This window comes from Perognathus longimembris, chromosome 6 (genome assembly GCF_023159225.1).
Source record: "Perognathus longimembris pacificus isolate PPM17 chromosome 6, ASM2315922v1, whole genome shotgun sequence".
Lineage (NCBI taxonomy): Eukaryota > Metazoa > Chordata > Mammalia > Rodentia > Heteromyidae > Perognathus > Perognathus longimembris.
Window position 1 is genome coordinate 71731672 of NC_063166.1, and position 18604 is coordinate 71750275.

An 18604-nucleotide genomic window follows, 5' to 3' on the forward strand; every position below is an offset into this window, starting at 1 on the left:
GGTAGATTGGTAGCCCTGAGCACAAAATCTCAGGAACAGCTCCGATAGCACCCCGGCCCTGCCCTGAGTTCAAGCGCTAGTGCCCCACGGGCCCCACCCCCCTGCCAAATACTGAGTGGAGTTGAGTTCTGGTGGCTCACACCTATAATCCTATCTATGCTGTAGGCAGAGATATGAGGATTATGGTTCAAAGCCAGTCTCTTCAGACAAATCCTGAGACTCTTATCTCTAATTAACCAGCAAAAGCCAGAGCTGGAGGTAGGGTTCAAGTGCCAGAGCATCAGTTCTGGCTGAGAGTGTGAGGCCCCAAATTCAAGTTCCTCAGAAAATGAAGCCAAACCTAACGTGGGGGGTGGGGGGGGGAGGAAGTACTTTCAATTCTAAATCAAAATTATTTCCAAAGTAGAATTTAGCCAGACAATCAAGTACTGCGCTGTACAATAAAGACATTTAAACACTTAAGTTCTCAAAACTACCTCGTGTGCTGTAAGCTACTGGAGAATCCACTCAAAGAGTAAGTCAAGAGAGAGTACAGATAAGATCGGACAAATGCGGGGGAGAATCCCAAGGTGATATAGACAAGCAAGAACTCAGGATGGCAGCTGTGCTACATACAAAGCTTGAGCTTTCAGTGAGAGAACACAGGGTGTTCGGAATTAAGTGAATATATTATTTTTAAAAACTATTTTTAGAAGTACACACTGAAGGTGTACAAATACTAAGTGGACAGCTTGATGAATTTCACAGAGAATGCATCTGCATAGCGAGCGGCCGGGCCAGGGAACAGAGCTGCATTTGGGCTCAATCTTCCAGGACAGCCTCTAGGGAATGCCAAGGGGGCGGGGCGGTGAGGCTCGTCCCGGAAACGGGCGTGGCCTTCAAAGGGGAGGCGCCAGGTTGGATGCCACGGAGGGGCGTGGCCTAACGGCGCTCCGCACGGGAGGCGGGGCTTCCTGGCTAGAAATCCAATAAGGGTGAAGGAGCATGGTTAAGTCTAGTTTGTTTGGCGGGGGGGGGGGACTAGCAGTTTCCAGCTAGGACCTAAGGGGCTGAGAGGTCTCGAATGCTGATTAGGTCGCCAGGGGCGAGTGAGGTGAGGTGGGACGGTTGCCCAGGCTGGGTGCCTGCGGGAAGCCGTGCGGTACTTCAAGGCTCGAGCCGCGCGACGTTACGCCGCGGACGAGAACTCGCGGCGTCCGGGCGTACTGCGTGAGGGGCGGGGCCTGCGCGCCAAGATGGCGGCGAACGTGTTCCCGTTTCGCGATGCCCGCGCCGCGCCGGATCCCGTGCCGGAGGCCGAGCCCGTGGCGCCGGGGCCGCTGCCGCTGGTGCTGGATAACGGATCTTTCCAGGCTCGCGCCGGCTGGGCGTGCCCGGGGGGAGACCCGGGCTCGGAGCCGCGCCTGCAGTTCCGCGCGGTGTGCGCCCGCGGGCGGGGCGCGGCGCGGGGCGGGGCGGGCCCGCAGGTGGGCCACGCGCTCGGGAGCCTGGAGCCGCTGCGCTGGATGCTGCGCTCGCCCTTCGACCGCAACGTGCCCGTCAACCTGGAGCTGCAGGAGCTGCTGCTGGACTACAGCTTCCAGCACCTGGGCGTCTCCTCGCAGGTGAGGCCCGGGGGGCGGGGCTGGCGGGGCGGGGCGGGGCGGGGGAGGCGTCCGCGCTGTCATCCCGGGAGCCCGGGCGGGCACGGCCTGTGCCCGGCGCCGGACGTGCACATTCATTCATTTATTCATTCGTTCACCAAGATACGTGTCGAATCTACTACTATGTGTGGTTTCAGCCGCTCGGAATACATCTGTGAGCCTAGCAGACGACTTCCCGTGGCCGCTGCGAAGATATTCTTAGAAGGAGGAAGAGCACTGTGGTTGTGTTTTCTTTTTCCCAATGAGACGGGCACGATAGGGCCCTTGGAGAAAGTGACTGAGTGAGGGAATCATCCCTTGCAGAGTAGTTAAGTCAGAGGGAACAGACCTTGCGAAGGCACGGAATGTGATCTCATTCTCCTGGTAGGGCAGCTGGAGTGAAGGGAGTTATCTGGAAAAGCTACTGCCTGGAAGATGTTAGCGAGGTAGACCTTGCAGATTTTGGGGGACTGGTAAGAGGGTTTTGTTTTTGTTGTTGTTTTATTTGTTTTCAATAACCTACGTTCTGGAGCTATATTGAAGTTAAAGCCGCCACAATTTAGTAACTGTTTGGATGAGGCCTGCCTAAATAGCCTTAAGCCAATTCTACTTTGATATTTCCAACATGCACTCTAATACAGATGAGATGGATGTTTTATAATTGCTTCTAAACAGAATTTTTTACTTACACCCCCAAAGCATACCTGGCTCTGCAATAAGAGTTTGGGGCTCTATCTGTTGTTACTCAGAAGTTTGTCCTATTCTTCCAAAGTAGGGTTGTGTCGATCATCCCATCGTTTTGACTGAACCTGTGTGCAACCCACTATATTCACGCCAAATGATGTCGGAGCTCCTCTTCGAATGCTACAGGATTCCCAAGGTTGCCTATGGGATCGATGGCCTCTTCAGCTTCTACCACAACAGGCCAAAGAACTCAGCTTCCAGTGGGCTCATCATTTCATCTGGACACCAGTGTACTCATATTTTACCCATCTTGGAAGGAAGGTAGATATTCTTGTGCATTTGAGGGGTATTTTGAGATGCATCCAGGAAACATTTATTTGGTCCCTACTTTACGTTGGAGAGGAGAGCAGATACTAGACCGCAACTGAACTGGGCTTAGCTGTGACCCAAATCACTGTATGACTTCGAGTCAGTCTCCTCACTGGTTCTCTGGGATCTCCTGGAGGGAGTTGGAGTACATGATTTCTTGTCTAAATCCACAAGGAGATGGTTAATTCAGTGTCCGCAGATAGTAGACAATCAAAAATGTTTTGAATGAATTATTTGGATATATTTAATCTAGACCAGCTTTGCATTCTGGTGTATTTTGTTTTTTTTTTTTTTTAAATTTGTTTATACCAAGGCCTTGTGCTTAATCTACCACTTGAGCCATTCTCCCAATCTCTCTCTGTCGCTCTCGCTCTCTCGTTGGTCCTTGGGCTTGAACTCTGGGCCTGGGCACTGTTCCTGAGCTCTTCAGCTCAAAGCTAGTGCTCTACCAGTTTGAGCCACAGTGCCACTTCTGGTTTTTCTGGTGGTTAATTGGAGATAAGATTCTCATGTACTTTCTGGCCTGGGCTGGCTTTGAACCACAGTCCTCAGATTTCAGCTTTCTGAGCAGCTAGGATTATAGGCATGAGTCACCAGCGCCTGGCTTCTTTTCTTTTTTTAAAAGCTGTTTTTTAGATTGAGTCTTGAGGTAACTTTGACCTTGCTCCTGTATAGCTGGGATTACAGCTGAGTGTAATCTCACTCAGATTGAAGTCATATTTAAGAGGTTAAGAAAAAGTTATAGTTGTTTTTTTTTCCAGTTGTGTGTGGGGCTTGAACTCAAGGCCTGGGTGCTGTCCATGAGCTTTATCGCTCAAAGATAATGCTCTACTACTTTAAGCCACAGTGCCACGTATGGTTTTCTGGTAGTTAATTGAAATAAGAGTCTCACGGACTTTCCTGTTGAGCTAAGGAAAGGTTCTTTTTTTTAGGCCAGTCCTGGGGCTTGGACTTAGGGCCTGAGCACTGTCCCTGGCTTCTTTTTGCTCAAGACTAGCACTCTGCCACTTGAGCCACAGCGCCACTTCTGGCCGTTTTCTGTATATGTGGTGCTGGGGAATTGAACCCAGGGCCTCATGTATACGAGGCAAGCACTCTTGCCACTAGGCCATATCCCCAGCCCAAGGCTCTTTTTAAAAATTTTTCCACTTCCTTCCCCTTCCTCTTCCCCTTCCCCTTCCCTTCTCTCTCTTTTTTTGCTGGTCCTGGGGCTTGAATTCAGGGCCTTGACTCTGTCCCTGAGTCTCTGTGCTTAAGGCTAGTGCTCTACCATTTGAACCACAGCACCATTTCCGGTTTTTTCTGAATAGTTTATTGGAGATAAGCGTTTCATGGACTTTCCTGCCCGGGCTGGCTTTGCTTTAAACTGTGATCCTCAGGTCTCAGCCTTTTGAGTAGCTAGGATTACAGGCATGAGCCATTGGTGCTTGGATAGAAAAGTTCCTTAAGCATTATTGTTAATTACTTTTCTGTTCATTTATGGTGCCTGACACATAATAGGCACTTAGCAAAAAGTTCTGAGTTCCCTGAATACGGTGGCTCAAGCCTGTAATCATAACTCCTTGGGAGGTTAAGATTGGAGGATCATGGTTTGAAGCCAGACCAGGCACAAAAGAAGTTTGAGGCTTCATCTCAGCCAAATGACTGGGCACAATGTCACCTGCTTATTAGTTCAGCTATAGGGAAAGGACAATGGCTAGGCACAGTACTGTGCACCTGTCATACCCAGTGACACAGGAAGCATAAATAGGAGGGTTGAAGGCCAGCCTGTATGTAAAGTGAAGACTCTGCTTTGGGAATAACCAGTGTGGAAAGGGGCTGGAGGTGTGGTTCAAGTGGTTGAGTGCTTGGTTAGCAAATTAAGGCTCCAAGTTCAATCTTCAGTACTTCAAAAAAATAAAAATTCTGGGTTGAAGCTGTGATCTTAACTATTGGGAAGGCTAAGACTGGGAAGATCACCTGGTTTGAAGCCTGGGGGGAGGGAGAAATTTATAAGACACCCCTCCATCTCAACCAGTAAAAAGCTGGGTGCATTCATTTGTACCTGTCATCTCAATTATATGGGAAGCATAAATAGGTAGATAGAAGTTCACGTCAGCCAGGAGAAAAAGCAAGACCCTATTAGAAAAATAACAAAAATAAAAAGGATAAAGGATGTGACTTAACCATAGAGTGTCTGTCTAGCAAGCTCCAGGCTGTTAGTTCGAACCCCATTATGATTCCCCCCCACCCCATCAAAAAAAAATTCTGAGTTGAATGAAGGCAAGACTAGTTTGCTCTTGCATTGCAGTCTGGCTTTCTGATTAGGGGGGAAAAAAAGGTAGTTTTTAGTTGATAAAAGTCAAAGCCACTGTTTTGCCCTCCTATGGTTTCTCACCTTGCAAAAAAAGCATGTATCTCAAGATAAGAGTCTTGGACTAGTGATAGATGCCTGGATTTGCAGTCCTGCTAAGAAGGATGCGCTTAGCTTCTTAATTTCCTAATTTGTGAATCTGGGAGAAGCTAGTGTCCCAGAGTTCTCCTGAGGATGGAAAGAGGTGATGTGGTCAATGGCACTGGGCAAATTGTACAGCAGTTGGACTATTCATGGCACGTTATATGGCATTGAGTTTAGTGAGACCTATTATGGGACTTTTCCCATTAACAAACCTCCTTAAGAATGGAGTTCTAGGGCTGGAGATATGGCCTAGTGGCAAGAGTGCTTGCCTTATATACATGAGGCCCTAGGTTCAATTCCCCAGCACCACATATACAGAAAATGGCCAGAAGTGGCGCTGTGGCTCAAGTGGCAGAATGCTAGCCTTGAGCAAAAAGAAGTCAGGGACAGTGCTCAGGCCCTGAGTCCAAGCCCCAGGACTGGCCAAAAAAAAAAAGAATGGAGTTCTAGGCTGGGAATATGGCCTAGTGGTAAAGTGCTTGTCTCATATACATGAAGCCCTGGGTTCGATTCCTCAGCACCACACATATAGAAAAAGCCAGAAGTGGTGTTGTGGCTCAAGTGGCAAGAGTGCTAGCCTTGAGCAAAAAGAAGCTAGGGACAGTGCTCAGGCCCTGAGTTCAAGCCCCAGGACTGTCCAAAAAAAAAAATGCAGTTCTTTATTTCTTTTTTTGGCCAGTCCTGAGCACTGTCCCTGGCTTCTTTCTGCTCAAGGCTAGCACTCTGCCACTTGAGCCACAGTACCACTTCTGGCCGTTTTCTATATATGTGGTACTGAGGAATCGAACCCAGGGCTTCATGTGTACGAGTCAAGCACTCTTGCCACTAAGCCATATTCCCAGCCCAGCATGATTTTTTTTTTTTTTAATGCGTGTTGAAAGAAAATTTTTCCCTAAAGACCTGGGAATTAATCAGTTTGGAGAATCTCCTGCTCTATGCTGGCATCTCGTGGTGAGGTATGATATAGCATCAGCCTTTCCGTTTTCCTTTCCTTTGTCCTGTCCTGTCCTGGGTCTTGAACTCAGGACCTGGGCACTGCCCTTGAGCTTTTATGTTCTACCACTACATCAGCATTTCAGAATGCAGCACCTTCTCAGTTCTCTGCTACTCCTACTTTCTCATATTAAGAAAATAAACTTAGAAGCTGGGCATGGTGCTGTACTGTGATCCCCTTTCTTGGAAGCAAAGGCAGAATTGTGAGTTTGAGGCCAGCATGAGTTACATAGTGAGACCCTATTACAAACCAACAAACCAGCCAACCAACCAACCAACTACAAAAGAAAAGTTGACTCTGGTTTTCCACTTGGGTTCACGTGAAAGGGATCTAGCCCATAGGAAATTCCAGGAGTGTGGAGTTATTCACTCTGATGGAACTAGTAGAAGTGGAGTATAGAGAAGCCCTTCTCAGATGTGGCCTGCACCAGAATCACTTGGGAAGCTTGTTAAGCTGCAGATTCCCAGCCCCACCCTAGACCAAATGGGCTCTAGAATGGGCTCATTGGCATTTCCCCAGCTAATTCTAGGATACTTGGTCTGAAGACTCAGTTTGAGAATTGCTGATTTTGGAATTTGTGTTCTTTCTTTTTTGGTTTTGTTTGTTTGTTTGTTTTTTGCCAGTCCTGGTGCTTGAACTCAGGGCCTGAGCACTGTCCCTGGCTCCTTTTTGCTCAAGGCTAGCACTCTACCACTTGAGCCACAGTGCCACTTCTGGCTTTTTTTATATATGTGGTGCTGAGGAATCGAACGCAGGGCTTGGGCTTCATGTATCTGAGTAAACACTTTACCACTAGGCCATATTCCCAGCCTGGAATTTGTGTTCTTTCTGTTGAACCTTGTTTCTTTCTGAAACCCTGGGTAGAAGTTAGATTGCCTGTGTCTGTGTGGATGTTGGACCAAGGAAATTTTAGTGTCTGTCAGATGTAGCTCTTTATGTCCCTTCTGATAGTCTGTTTGTTTTGTCTGATTTAAACTCACCAGTTTCTCCCAACATGTTCCATAGCTTATTATGCTACCAAAATTTTCAGTGTTGTTTTCTGCTGCTTGGTTGTAGGCTAGATGCGAAGAACTGCAAACGCATCAATCTTGGAGGAAGCCAGGCAGCTGGTTACCTCCAGCGACTCCTGCAGCTGAAGTACCCTGGGCACCTGGCAGCCATCACTCTCAGCCGCATGGAGGAGATCCTGCATGAGCACAGCTATATTGCTGAGGACTACGTGGAAGGTAGAGGGGAGGACGGACGTGTGCTTGCAGCTTCTAGGTGTCCTGGGGCATTCCTTACATTGGTGCCAGTGGGGCTCTGCTTGCTCACATGTCCTCACATCTCTGCCTCTCCCTCCCCCCCTCTTTTTTTTTTTTAAGCACCTCTCTCCCCTTTGTAGTATTCACGATCTATTATTTAAGGAACTGATAGATTAAGAGGGTCTCTTCAAAAAGGTCACTGTATAACTTCTCTCCAATATAGGTCTTGGGATCGTACAACTTTCAGCTTTTTCTTGAAGTTAAACATGTTTGTTGTTTTGGTACACATCACTGTGATGGTTGAGAAGAAGGGTCTCACAAGCTGTTCTGCCTAAACTGACCTCAATCTATGATTCTCCCATTTTCAGTGCCACGAGCCACTGGCACCTGGCTCAGATGTTAAACATTTTTGAGAGAAAGTAGAACTTGCTAGATTAAAAAAGAAAGTTTGATTTTTGTTCTAACACTTTCTGTTTCCTGTTCCAAAATCATTTCTTTGAAGAATTGCAGAAGTGGCGGTGTCCTGATTATTATGAGAACAATGTCCACAAGATGCAGCTCCCATTCTCCAGCAAGCTCCTGGGCAGCACCCTGACGGCTGAGGAAAAGCAAGAGCGGCGGCAGCAGCAGCTGCGGAGGCTCCAGGAGCTCAATGCCCGACGGCGGGAGGAGAAGCTGCAGCTGGATCAGGAGCGGCTGGACCGGCTGCTCTATGTGCAGGTGATGGCATGTGCTAGAAGGTGGCACCTCTATGATTTCTTCAGTTATCTGAGTCACCTCTGGGGTGGTCAGAATCAAGGTCAGAACTACAGGGCTAGAGGTGTGGCATGTGGTAGAACTCTTGCCTAGCAAGTGTGATGGCCTGACTTCAAAACCACAGTACCACAAAAAGATAAAAGAGATGCATAGCATTGAGTCCAGTGTCAAGCAGGTGGTAAGTGTTGCATGCCAGTACAAAGTATACATCTGAATGGATTCTCACAGTAATACTCACCTGCCTGTGGTCACATCAGGGGACTTCATCATCTTTAGGCAGTAACTCTTTCCCCCCAGAAATGACAGACTTCTGACATCTGTCACCATATTAGTTATGCCTAATCCAGTGGTTCTGAAACCAGAACGTGATGTGAGCCTAAACAGCTAGAGAAGAGTGCTGGTGTACACCTTTGGGAAAAGGGTGCTGGGGAGTCCTGGGAGCCCCTCTGTCGCACTTCCTTGTTTGGCTTTTAAGCCACTTCTCTTTCTTCCTGGTTTGTGATTGTACTGTGTCTTTGAGGGAGAATTGTGACTGCTCCGGTTTCAGGAACTTCTAGAGGATGGCCAAATGGATCAGTTTCACAAAGCTCTAATGGAGCTGAACATGGACTCCCCAGAAGAATTGCAGTCCTACCTACGAAAGCTCAGCTCGGCTGTGGAGCAAGCCAAGCAGAAAATCCCTCAGGCAGAGGTCAACCTCGAGGTGGATGTGGTGGACAGCAAGCCAGAGGTGACTGCCGGCCTTGGGAGGGAGCGCCCTTTAGAGGCCACAGAGTGTGGAGAGGCAGCCGTGCAGGTGTTGGGAGCAGGTGTGAGAGGAGACAGGAGATGAGTGATGTTAGTAGGATTGCACAGGTGCAGGTGGTGATGGCTCTGAAACTGTCCCATCTAGAGATCTGGCCAGAAGACCTCACTCCTGGGAGGAAAGTGCACCCACCAGTGGGCTAGCAGGACCACTGATACCACTTGTGGTGCTGCTCGGGCCTGGCCTGCTTCTGGGCAGTTTGTCATACTCGCCCTCCCTTTTTGTACACATTATTTATTTGATGCACTGTGGCTGATCACTGGCTTCCCTCCTTCCATTGTAATGTTCCCTATGGACAGGGCTTGTGCTTCATACATGGTGTATGAATTTTTTGACAGCACTAATGGATATGCCAAGAGAGCTGGGGGTGAGGGGGGGACATTGAAAAAGCAGCCAGCAAAGAGCCAAGCCAGAAGGTTGCTGGGAGAGTTACAAAGCACGTTGGACAGCCTAGCCTAGGGATGGAAGGTGCTGTCTCAGCCTTTGAGACAGGGAAGGTTGAAGGGACAGGATAAAAACACAAGTGAGGAAGAGCGAAGAGTAAGAATTGCAAGGTGGAGCTGGGCGCTTGTGGCTTATGCCTGTAATCCTGGCTACTCAGGCTGAGATCTGAGGATCGTAGTTTGGAGCCATCCTGGGCAGAAAAAGCTGGAAGTGGTGCTGTGGCTCAGAGTGGTAGAGCACTAGCCTTGTGAGCAAACAAGCTCAGGATCAACGCCCAGGGCCTGAGTTTAAGTCCCACAGTGGACTAAACCCACAGGCCCTGAGCTGTCCTTAGTGGGTGCCAGCATGGCTAGGCTTCACCTGGGGTCACTGTCAGCAGAGCTGCTCGGTGAAGCTCCATGGATAGGAGGTGCTTGGCTGCCATGGGGCCTTACGTTTTGTAGGGGACTGGGAGTTGAGCCCACTAGTGTTGGCATACATACTGTTAGTGCAGCCTTTAGGTATCTGCTGTCAGGGACTGGAAGTTAAGCTCACTAGCATTGGCACACATACTGTTACTTAGAGATGTGCGTAGCCTTCCTGGTAATCTAGTCCTTCTGTAGGACACCCATTGGCATACCCTGTGCCCCATAATAGTGTTTGTGGGGCTGTCACTGGTCCAATCCACCTGGCTCCCCTGGGCCTGGCCTACACCTGGCATGATTGGAAGGCTTTAAAAAAGGCAGGAGTTGCCAGCTACCAGTAGCTCACGCTTATAATTCTTTTTTTTTTTTTGGCCAGTCCTGAGACTTGGACTCAGGGCTGAGCACTGTCCCTGGCTTCTTTTTGCTCAAGGCTAGCACTCTGCCACTTGAGTCACAGCACCACTTCTGGCCGTTTTCTGTTTATGTGGTGCTGGGGAATCGAACCCAGGGCCTCATGTATACGAGGCAAGCACTCTTGCCACTAGGCCATATCTCCAGCCCCATCGCTTGTAATTCTTGCTTCTCACAAGGCTGAGATCTGAGGATCGTAGTTTGAAGCCAGCCTGGGCAGAAAAGTCCATGAAACTCTTATCTCCAATAAACTACTCAGAAAATGCCGGAAGTAGTACTGTGGCTCAAGTGGTAGAGTGCTAGCCTTGAGCACAGAGAGGCTTAGGGATAGGGACCGGGCCTTGAGTTCAAGCCCCAGGACCAGGGCAGGGTGGGGGTGGGGAGATGGGGGGGATGGTAGGAGTTGGTGAGAGTTATGTAAGAAGGAAAAGTAGGCAATAAAAACAGCCCATTCTTGCCTTTTTAGTCTTTGGTTCATGCATGTTCTTTTTTTAAAAAAAAAAAAGGCTTAGGAAAATGTTCACAGTTTTTATATAGGCTTTTGGAACATTGGGCAGGATCCTAATTCATCCTGAGGACTGCGATCTAATAGAAATGGAGGGGCAAGGTGTTCTTGCTCATTCAGTCAACTTCTGTTCTTAGACCCCTGACCTGGAGCCCCTGGAGCCATCTTTGGAGGATGTGGACAGCATGAATGATTTCGAGCCCTTGTTCTCAGAGGAGGCGCCTGAAGTGGAGAAGCCTGTTGCCACTGTCCAGGTTTGGCTCATGGATGCCTTTGGAAGCTGTTGGCCTAAGTGCCTGGCCAGGCTGTTTCCTTAGGGGAGTACATTTTAACATCCTGGTTGTCTTTCCTAGAAGATGGTTACCAGTATGTCCAGTATCAGCCAGAATTTCCTGGTGCAGGGCCTGGGTGAAGTGCAGTACTGTAATCTGAGTGGCTGTTGCCCTGGCAGGAGTGTGTGGCCGAGTGACTGCCATCTTGGGCTTGCACACTGGCGTACAGTGCTTGCTTGCTTTTGTGTCGTGCCGGTGCCACTGCACTTAGACCTCATTGGCATCCACGTTTCTGTCATTAGTCCGGGCCTTCGTGGGGATGTTTTGCTGCACAATGGCCTAGGCAGCCCTAGGTGGGCGTGTCCTTCTCATGGGACCTTCTCACTGCTCTCCACGAAGCCCCTCACCACAGGGAAGGGAGACTGACACTGTGCATTGTTAAGAGCTGGGTAGCTTCAAGGTTGAACAAGGGCAGAGAACTGAATCATGAAGAGAGGCTGGACCTGCTCTCTGTCATGAGCACAGGGCAGAAGTCACCCTCAGTAGTGTAGGAAAGTGGCAAATGGGGTGATTGTCATTATGGCCTAAAAATATCTCTTAAACCTTGGGTTTTTAAAGCCCGTGTTTAACTTGGCAGCATACCATCAGCTGTTTGTTGGGACAGAAAGAATTCGAGCTCCAGAAATTATTTTCCAGCCATCTCTCATTGGAGAAGAGCAGGCGGGCATCGCGGAGACTCTTCAGTACATTCTGGACAGGTGAGATGGTGACACTCCCTGAGGTGGGGTTGAAGAGACTTGGTGAGAGCTGCCTCGCAGGTCTTGGCACTCATTCCCCTGCTGTGCTCAGGTCGTCGTCGTCCCTATCGCCAGCCTAGCATGCAGGGGCTCTGCAAATGATCTCTGTTTTTGTTTTGTTTTGCCAGTCCTGGGCCTTGGACTCAGGGCCTGAGCACTGTCCCTGGCTTCTTTTTGCTCAAGGCTAGCACTCTGCCACTTGAGCCACAGCGCCACTTCTGGCCATTTTCTGTATATGTGGTGTTGGCAAATCGAACCCAGGGCTCCATGTATATAAGGCAAGCACTCTTGCCACTAGGCCATATTCCCAGCCCATCTGCAAATGATCTCCGTGCGTGGGTGTGCCCGTTGGTCGGAGGAGCTTTAAGAACTTCTCTGAAATTGGAACAACATGGTCCCAGGGGCACTGGCTTTTTTAAAGCTTCCCACCACTAGAGGCTAGTGGTTTTATTTATTTAACAATATTTTATGTAGCTTAGTCTGGCCTCAAACTTGCAGTCCTTCTGCCTCAGCCTCCTAAAGAACTGGGATTACAGGTGTGTGCCACCACACCTGGCAAGACTAATGATTTTAAGTCACTAAGAATTTTGCAGTGCTTTTGAAAATGTTTTCTTTCTTGTGGATATATATTTCTAGAAGAGTTTACGTTTTTATAGGCACGCACCTCCTTCTCACACACACAGGCATTTCCCCTGGTGAGAGGGTTGTGATTCGTGTTGGACAAGCATAATAAGTGCTTGCTGCCTTGGGCAGAATAGGGAAAGTGCACTTAGCTAGGGAAAATGCTTTTGCATCTACTCTGGGCGGCTTTGAGTTTTGTTTTAATAGTGGGTGGGAAAAGGACTGAACAGTTAACAACAAGATGTTATTAAAGATGAAATCCAGGTATAATTGGAGCCTTCAGTCCTAGCTACTTGGCAGGTGGAGGTGGGAGAATCACCTTAGACCTGAGTGGAAGATCAGAGTAGAAGATCAGCTGAGGCCACAGAAACAAAACAGCAGCTGGACACCAGCCCACGTCTGTAATCCCAGCTCCTCAGTGGGCTGAGATCTGGAGGACCAAGGTTTGAAGGTGTCTCGAGGGCAGAAAACTCCGAGATTCCATCTCCAATCAACTTAGCAAAGTAGCTTAATTCGTAGAGGGCCATCCCTGAGCAAGCACGCCAAGTGAGAGCATGAGACCCTGAGTTCTAGCTTTCGTATCAATTAAAAAAATTAAAAACGAAACTAAATAGCAAGCACAAAAACCTCAAGACCAAAAAGGACCAAGTGGGGCTGGGACTGTGGCCTAGTTGTAGAGTGCTTGCAGGAAGCCCTGGGTTTGATTCCCAGCCCCACATAGACAGAAAAAGCTGGAAGTGGCGCTGTGGCTCAAGTGAGCAAAAAGAAGCCAGGACAGTGCTCAGGCCCTGAGTTCAAGCCCCAGGACTGGCAAAAAAAAAAAAAAAAAAAGGCCAAGTGGAAAGATGAATCCTCACCTGAGAGGATGCAAGTAAGTCTTCTGGTGGTAATGGAAGTGTTTATATTATGATTGTGATGGTTCTGATTAGAAAACCGGAAAAGTTCTAATCATATTAAGGAAATGACTAGAACATATTGGACCGTTTGGATAACTGAACATTCAAATTGAGGTTTTGAGTATATAATGAGAAACATTGGACTGGCATTCTGTAGAGACATTGATAAAAATTGAGTTTTAGCTTTATTTTGTTGGTCCTGGGGCTTGAACTCCGCCTGGGCACTGTCACTGAGTCTTTTTGCTTAAGGGTAGCATTCTACCACTTTGAGCCACAGTTCACAGGTTAACTGGAGATGAATCTCACAGACTTTCCTGCCTGGGCTGGCTTCACTTGGAACTGTGATCCTTAGATCTATCTTGGCTCCCTGAGTAGCTAGGATTATAGGTATGAGCCACCAATGCCAGGCTATTTATTTTGTCACTACCAGGGCTAGAACTTGGCCTTCCACTTGCTTGGCTTTCTTGCATATGGTTGGTACCTTGCCACTTGAATCACTCCTCCAGCTCAGCTTTTTGCTGCTTATTAGTCAGCAAAAAAAATTAAAAGCACACTGGTGTGCTGGCCGAGTGACTTGCCGTCTTGGGCTTGCACACTGGCGGGCTGGCCAAGTGACTGCTGTCTTGGGCTTGTACACTGGTGTGCAGTGCTTGCTTCTGTGTTGTGTCGGTGCCACTGCACTTACACCTCATTGGCATCCATGTTTCTGTCATTAGTCCGGGCCTTCATGGGGATGTTCTTGCTGCACAATGACCTAGGCAGTCCTAGGTGGACATGTCCTTTTCATGGGACCTTCTCGCTGCTCTCCATGAAGCCCCTCACCGCAGGAAGGGAGCCTGACACTGTGCATTGTTAAGAGCTGGGTTGCTTCATTTCTGTGTCTGCATTGTCTTTGAATATCAAGTTAGAGGGTCTTTTATCTCCTAGGTACTCCAAGGATGTTCAGGAAACACTGGCCCAGAACATTTTCCTCACTGGTGGGAATGTGATGTATCCAGGGATGAAAGCCAGGATTGAGAAGGAGCTGCTGGAGATGAGGCCCTTTCAGTCGTCTTTCCAGGTACTAGTTGTTCACTTAACTGTTGGGGAATATCAGTAATTGGTTTACTGGTTGCAAAAGTAAAAATGAAAAAGAAAAGATAATGTCAAATACACTCAGACATTTCTGTGTCTTTCTTAGTGGTCTTTGATCTGCATTTCACATTTTTTATTAGCATACATTAGTTGTATAAGGCAGTTCTCATTGTGACATTTCTACACATGTAAGCAATGTATTCTGATCAAACTCTCCTTCTTTATCAATCTCTCTGACTTCCTCCCCCTCTTAAAACAATTTCAATATTCAATCTTTTTGTTGTTGTTGTTGTTGTGGGGCTTGAATGCTGGGCCTGGGTGCTGTCCGCTGTCCCTGAGCTGTTCAGCTCAAGGCTAGCACTCTACTGCTTGAGCCACAGCGCACCTTCAGGTTTTTTTCTGTTGGTTAATTGGAGATAAGAGTCTCACAGACTCTCCTGCCCAGGCTGGCTTTGAACCTCTATCCTCCTATCTCAGCCTCCTGAGTAGCTAGGATTACAGGCGTGAGCCACTGGCGCCCCGCTCAATATTATATTTTCATACAAACTATTTCAACTATAAATATTTTCACTCACCATTTTCATTAGCCCTCTCCTCTCCTCTCCTGCTGGTGCTCACCCATTCAACACAGCTTGTTTTATTTTCCTGTCGTGTGTGTGTGTGTGTGTGTGTGTATGTATGTATTGCAGTAAGGGGCTTTACTATGGCATTTCAGATGTGCATATATTTTGTTCAGAGTAACCCAAGTGCCAGGAACAACTCACACCTGTAATCTTATTAAGGAGGCTATGAGCTGATGATTGGGGTTCCAAGCAAAGTATGGGAGACTCTTATCTCCACTTAACTCCTCCCCAAAATCCAGAAGCGGAATAGAGCTTAAGTGGTAGAACACCAGCCTTGAGCAAAAAAGCTAAAGGACAGCACCCAGGCCCTGAGTTCAGTACCACTGCAAAAAAAAAGAAAAAAAAGCCCTTTCTATTGCTTTCTCTTTCCCCACCCCTTTCATCATACACTTCACAGCTTTCATTGATATTCCTTGCCCTGTCTTTGGTTGTATGTCTAAACATTGTATAGTTGCAGTGTATTTCAAAATCAGTCACCCTCCATTTTTCTTTTTCCCTCAGCTCCCTAAATACTCTTAATTACAATCATGTTTTCTCTCTGTGTGTATGTGTGTGTGTGTGTGTGTGTGTGTGCATATAGGCTCGTAGATATTTATTATATTGTCATATCTACATAGGTGCATGCTTGTGAATAGGTATGTCCTTTTAGGTCTAATACCATTTTGTAAAAGAATGAGAGGAGTAGTCACATTGGTCCCCTCCCTGACTTTAGGGGAATGGCATCAGTTTTTCTTCATTTAGCATAGTGGCTCTAGTTTTATTATGCCTTTAAGTTTAGGAGCATTCCTTCTATTCTCAGTTTCTTCAGAGCTTTTATCATGAAAGGCTTTATCTGTGTCAGCTGAAATAGTCATGTAATTTTTGTTCTGTATGTGTGATGTTTTATATTTATTTATTTACATATGTTGAACTAACCTTGCATTCCTGGGGAAGGTAACTTCATCATGGTACCCTGATCCTTTTAATGTTTATTTGTTTTGTTTTTGTTGCCAATCCTTGGGTGTAGACTCAGGGCCTGAGCACTGTCCCTGGCTTCTTTTTGCTCAAGGCTAGCACTCTACCTCTTGAGCCACAGCGCCTCTTCTGGCTTTTTTCTATATATGTGGTGCTGAGGAATCGAACCCAGGGCTTCATGTATATGAGGCGAGCACTTTACCACTAGGCCATATTCCCAGCCCCAGATCCTTATAATGTGTTGTTGATTTTTGTTTCCAAGAATCTTTTTTTTTTTTTTTTTTTTTTGGCCAGTCCTGGGCCTTGGACTCAGGGCCTGAGCACTGTCCCTGGCTTCTTCCCGCTCAAGGCTAGCACTCTGCCACTTGAGCCACAGCGCCGCTTCTGGCCATTTTCTGTATATGTGGTGCTGGGGAATCGAACCTAGGGCCTCGTGTATCCGAGGCAGGCACTCTTGCCACTAGGCTATATCCCCAGCCCCTGTTTCCAAGAATCTTAGTTTTTCCAAATTATTGTGATACTGTTCTCTGTCAGTAAATACATTCTAAAGCATCCTTTTTTTGGTTCCTTCAGTACTAGGGATTGAACTCAGGGTCTCATACAAGTGCTCTACCATTCGAACCATTCCCAAAGTCCTATTGCTTTTCTTTTTTTTTTTGCAATAGTGTCTTATGCTACCTTTACCTGGGCTGTCCTTTAACCCACTCCTCCTATCCTTAGCCTTCCAAGTTGCTGGGATTACAGGTGTGTACCATCACACTCAGTTCCAAAATATCCTTTTCATGGTTGTATAAAATTTGATTATTAACTACAGATCTTACAATATTTTTTAAAATATAATTTTTATTATTTTTTTACTTATTTGGTACTGAGGAATCGAACCCAGGGCCTCGTGCATGCTAGGCAAATACTCTTTAACACTAAGCCACATTCCCAGCCCCACAATATTTCTTATTAGTAGTAATGGTAACTACCATTTAGTGACTGCTTTGTCAGGCAGATACCAAGCCCTGTGTGGTCATCATCTCCCCGGCATTTCCTAAGCTGGAATGGTGGGGCTGGAGATGTGGCTCAGTGACAAAGCACTTGCCTTGCATATGTGAAACCCTGGATTTCTTCTGTGGCACCACTGAGAAAGAGAGAGAGAGAGAGAGAGAGAGATCCCCCTTGTACAAATTGTTATACTCCTATGCTTATGTCTGTTCTCCCCCACTTTCTCAATCTGTTCCAGAGGTTCTGAAACCTCCATTCCCACTTGGGGTTCCTCTGGCTGTTGGAGGGACTCAGGAGGGAGGGAGCGGAGATGACGGGTGGGAGGTGAGGAGGGTCTCTGCACACAGGAGCCTGGTGGGAGCAGGATGGTTACTGTTTGGGTCAGGTCAGAGTAGTTGAGGGATCCTGCAGGTCTGCTGTCCCCCAGCCCCATGTTAGGAGCTGCCTTGCATCACCCCCAATTGACCTGTCTTTGAGAGTTGTGATTGACGGTGTCCTGGTACAGGGTGGGGCTGCTGGCCCCTGCCTTGGAGGAGCCGGTGCTCTGTGCTGTGTGCTGTGTTGCCAGATGCTGTCCTGGGGAGAGTGCGGAGACTTTCCTGCACCATCGGGGGTGGGGTGTGTGTGTGTGTGTGTGTGTTTCTGAGGGCCAAAGGGAGGGGGCTGTCACTGAGCTGCAGAACTTGTGGTGTTCACCCACTTGTTGTTTCAGGTTCAGCTTGCCGCGAACCCTGTGCTGGATGCCTGGTATGGTGCTCGGGAATGGGCCCTGGACCACCTAGAAGACAGCGGAGCCTGGGTCACCAGGAAAGAATATGAGGAAAAGGGAGGAGAATACCTCAAGGAGCACTGTGCCTCCAATATCTACGTCCCCATCCGCCTGCCCAAGCAGGCCTCCCGTGCCTCAGAAGCCCCCGTGTCCAGCAGAGGCTCTGGGGGCAGTGGGGCTGGTGGAGGCGAGCAGACCTAGCGGCGGGGCCTCTGGAGCCACAGCCTGCGTGGGCTGCCTTGGCCCTGCTGATGGCACGAGGGCCCAGGGCTGTATCTCTTGGACGTGTCCGCCTGACTCTCCCAGACACATTTGGCTGCACATTGGATTTCTCCCAGGGAGAAGAGAGCCAAGGGCCAGTGGGGATCTTAAGCGTGCCATCCGTCTGGACTGCTGCAGTGGAGATCTTTGGGTGGCCTCTGGCGTCTGGGAGCTGCGGCTGGCCTGTGCCTGTGACATCAGCCTCCCGCACTAGTCACTGAAGACAGGTGGAGGCCAGAGGCAGACAGAAGGCACAGGCATTTCACATGGCATTTGGAAGCCTTGAAAGAGAAAAAAACAAAACCCCCAAATTTATCAGTGTGGCTGTTCTGCATTTATTTATTCATTTTATCTTATGAATGCCTAGCAGGGGGCGGTCTGGCATGTATATTACAAGGTAATGTTTAGCTCAGCATAACCGTACACTTGGCAGTTGGAGGCAGGAGAACCCTGATTCCAGGATTCCACTTGGGCTTCATAGCAAGACCCTGTCTCAGAATGAAAGGTATCGTGTATGCTGTCAAAGCTGTCCTTTTTGGGGTCTTGGGAGCAAAAAAATACTTCCCTCCCTCTGTTATTTTCCCTTACAAGTGAGAGGAGAAGTTCCAAGTGCTGACAGAGGACCTGGCAGGTGAGCCTGGGCATCTCAGAGTCAAACAAGCTTGTGCG

The 18604-nt window shown here is 48.1% G+C and overlaps 1 protein-coding gene across 2 annotated transcripts; it reads left to right on the forward strand.

Annotated features, from left to right (window-relative positions):
* Nucleotides 1-951: 951 nt before the first annotated feature.
* On the forward strand, nt 952-18254 carry Actr5 (actin related protein 5). Of its 2 annotated transcripts, none has more exons than XR_007211338.1 (9): nt 952-1604; nt 2398-2627; nt 7163-7332; nt 7853-8070; nt 8654-8836; nt 10813-10929; nt 11585-11705; nt 14189-14321; nt 17618-17750. XR_007211338.1 is itself a non-coding variant. In XM_048349186.1 (9 exons), the coding sequence occupies exons 1-9, from the start codon at nt 1236-1238 to the stop codon at nt 17873-17875; spliced, it is 1818 nt and encodes a 605-aa protein (XP_048205143.1). In that variant the 5' UTR covers nt 957-1235; the 3' UTR covers nt 17876-18254. The 2 variants fall into 2 exon arrangements, 1 of the variants encoding a protein (XP_048205143.1); XM_048349186.1 differs by having other exon boundaries at nt 957-1604; nt 11566-11705; nt 17618-18254.
* Nucleotides 18255-18604: the final 350 nt, after the last annotated feature.

Coding starts and splice junctions, on each gene's coding strand:
- Actr5 (XM_048349186.1), top strand. CDS start 1,236: ATGGCGGCGAACGTGTTCCCGTTTCGCGATGCCCGCGCCGCGCCGGAT. Junction 8,071..8,653: donor ACCGGCTGCTCTATGTGCAG/GTGATGGCATGT, acceptor CTCCGGTTTCAG/GAACTTCTAGAGGATGGCCA. Junction 11,706..14,188: donor CTTCAGTACATTCTGGACAG/GTGAGATGGTGA, acceptor TTTATCTCCTAG/GTACTCCAAGGATGTTCAGG.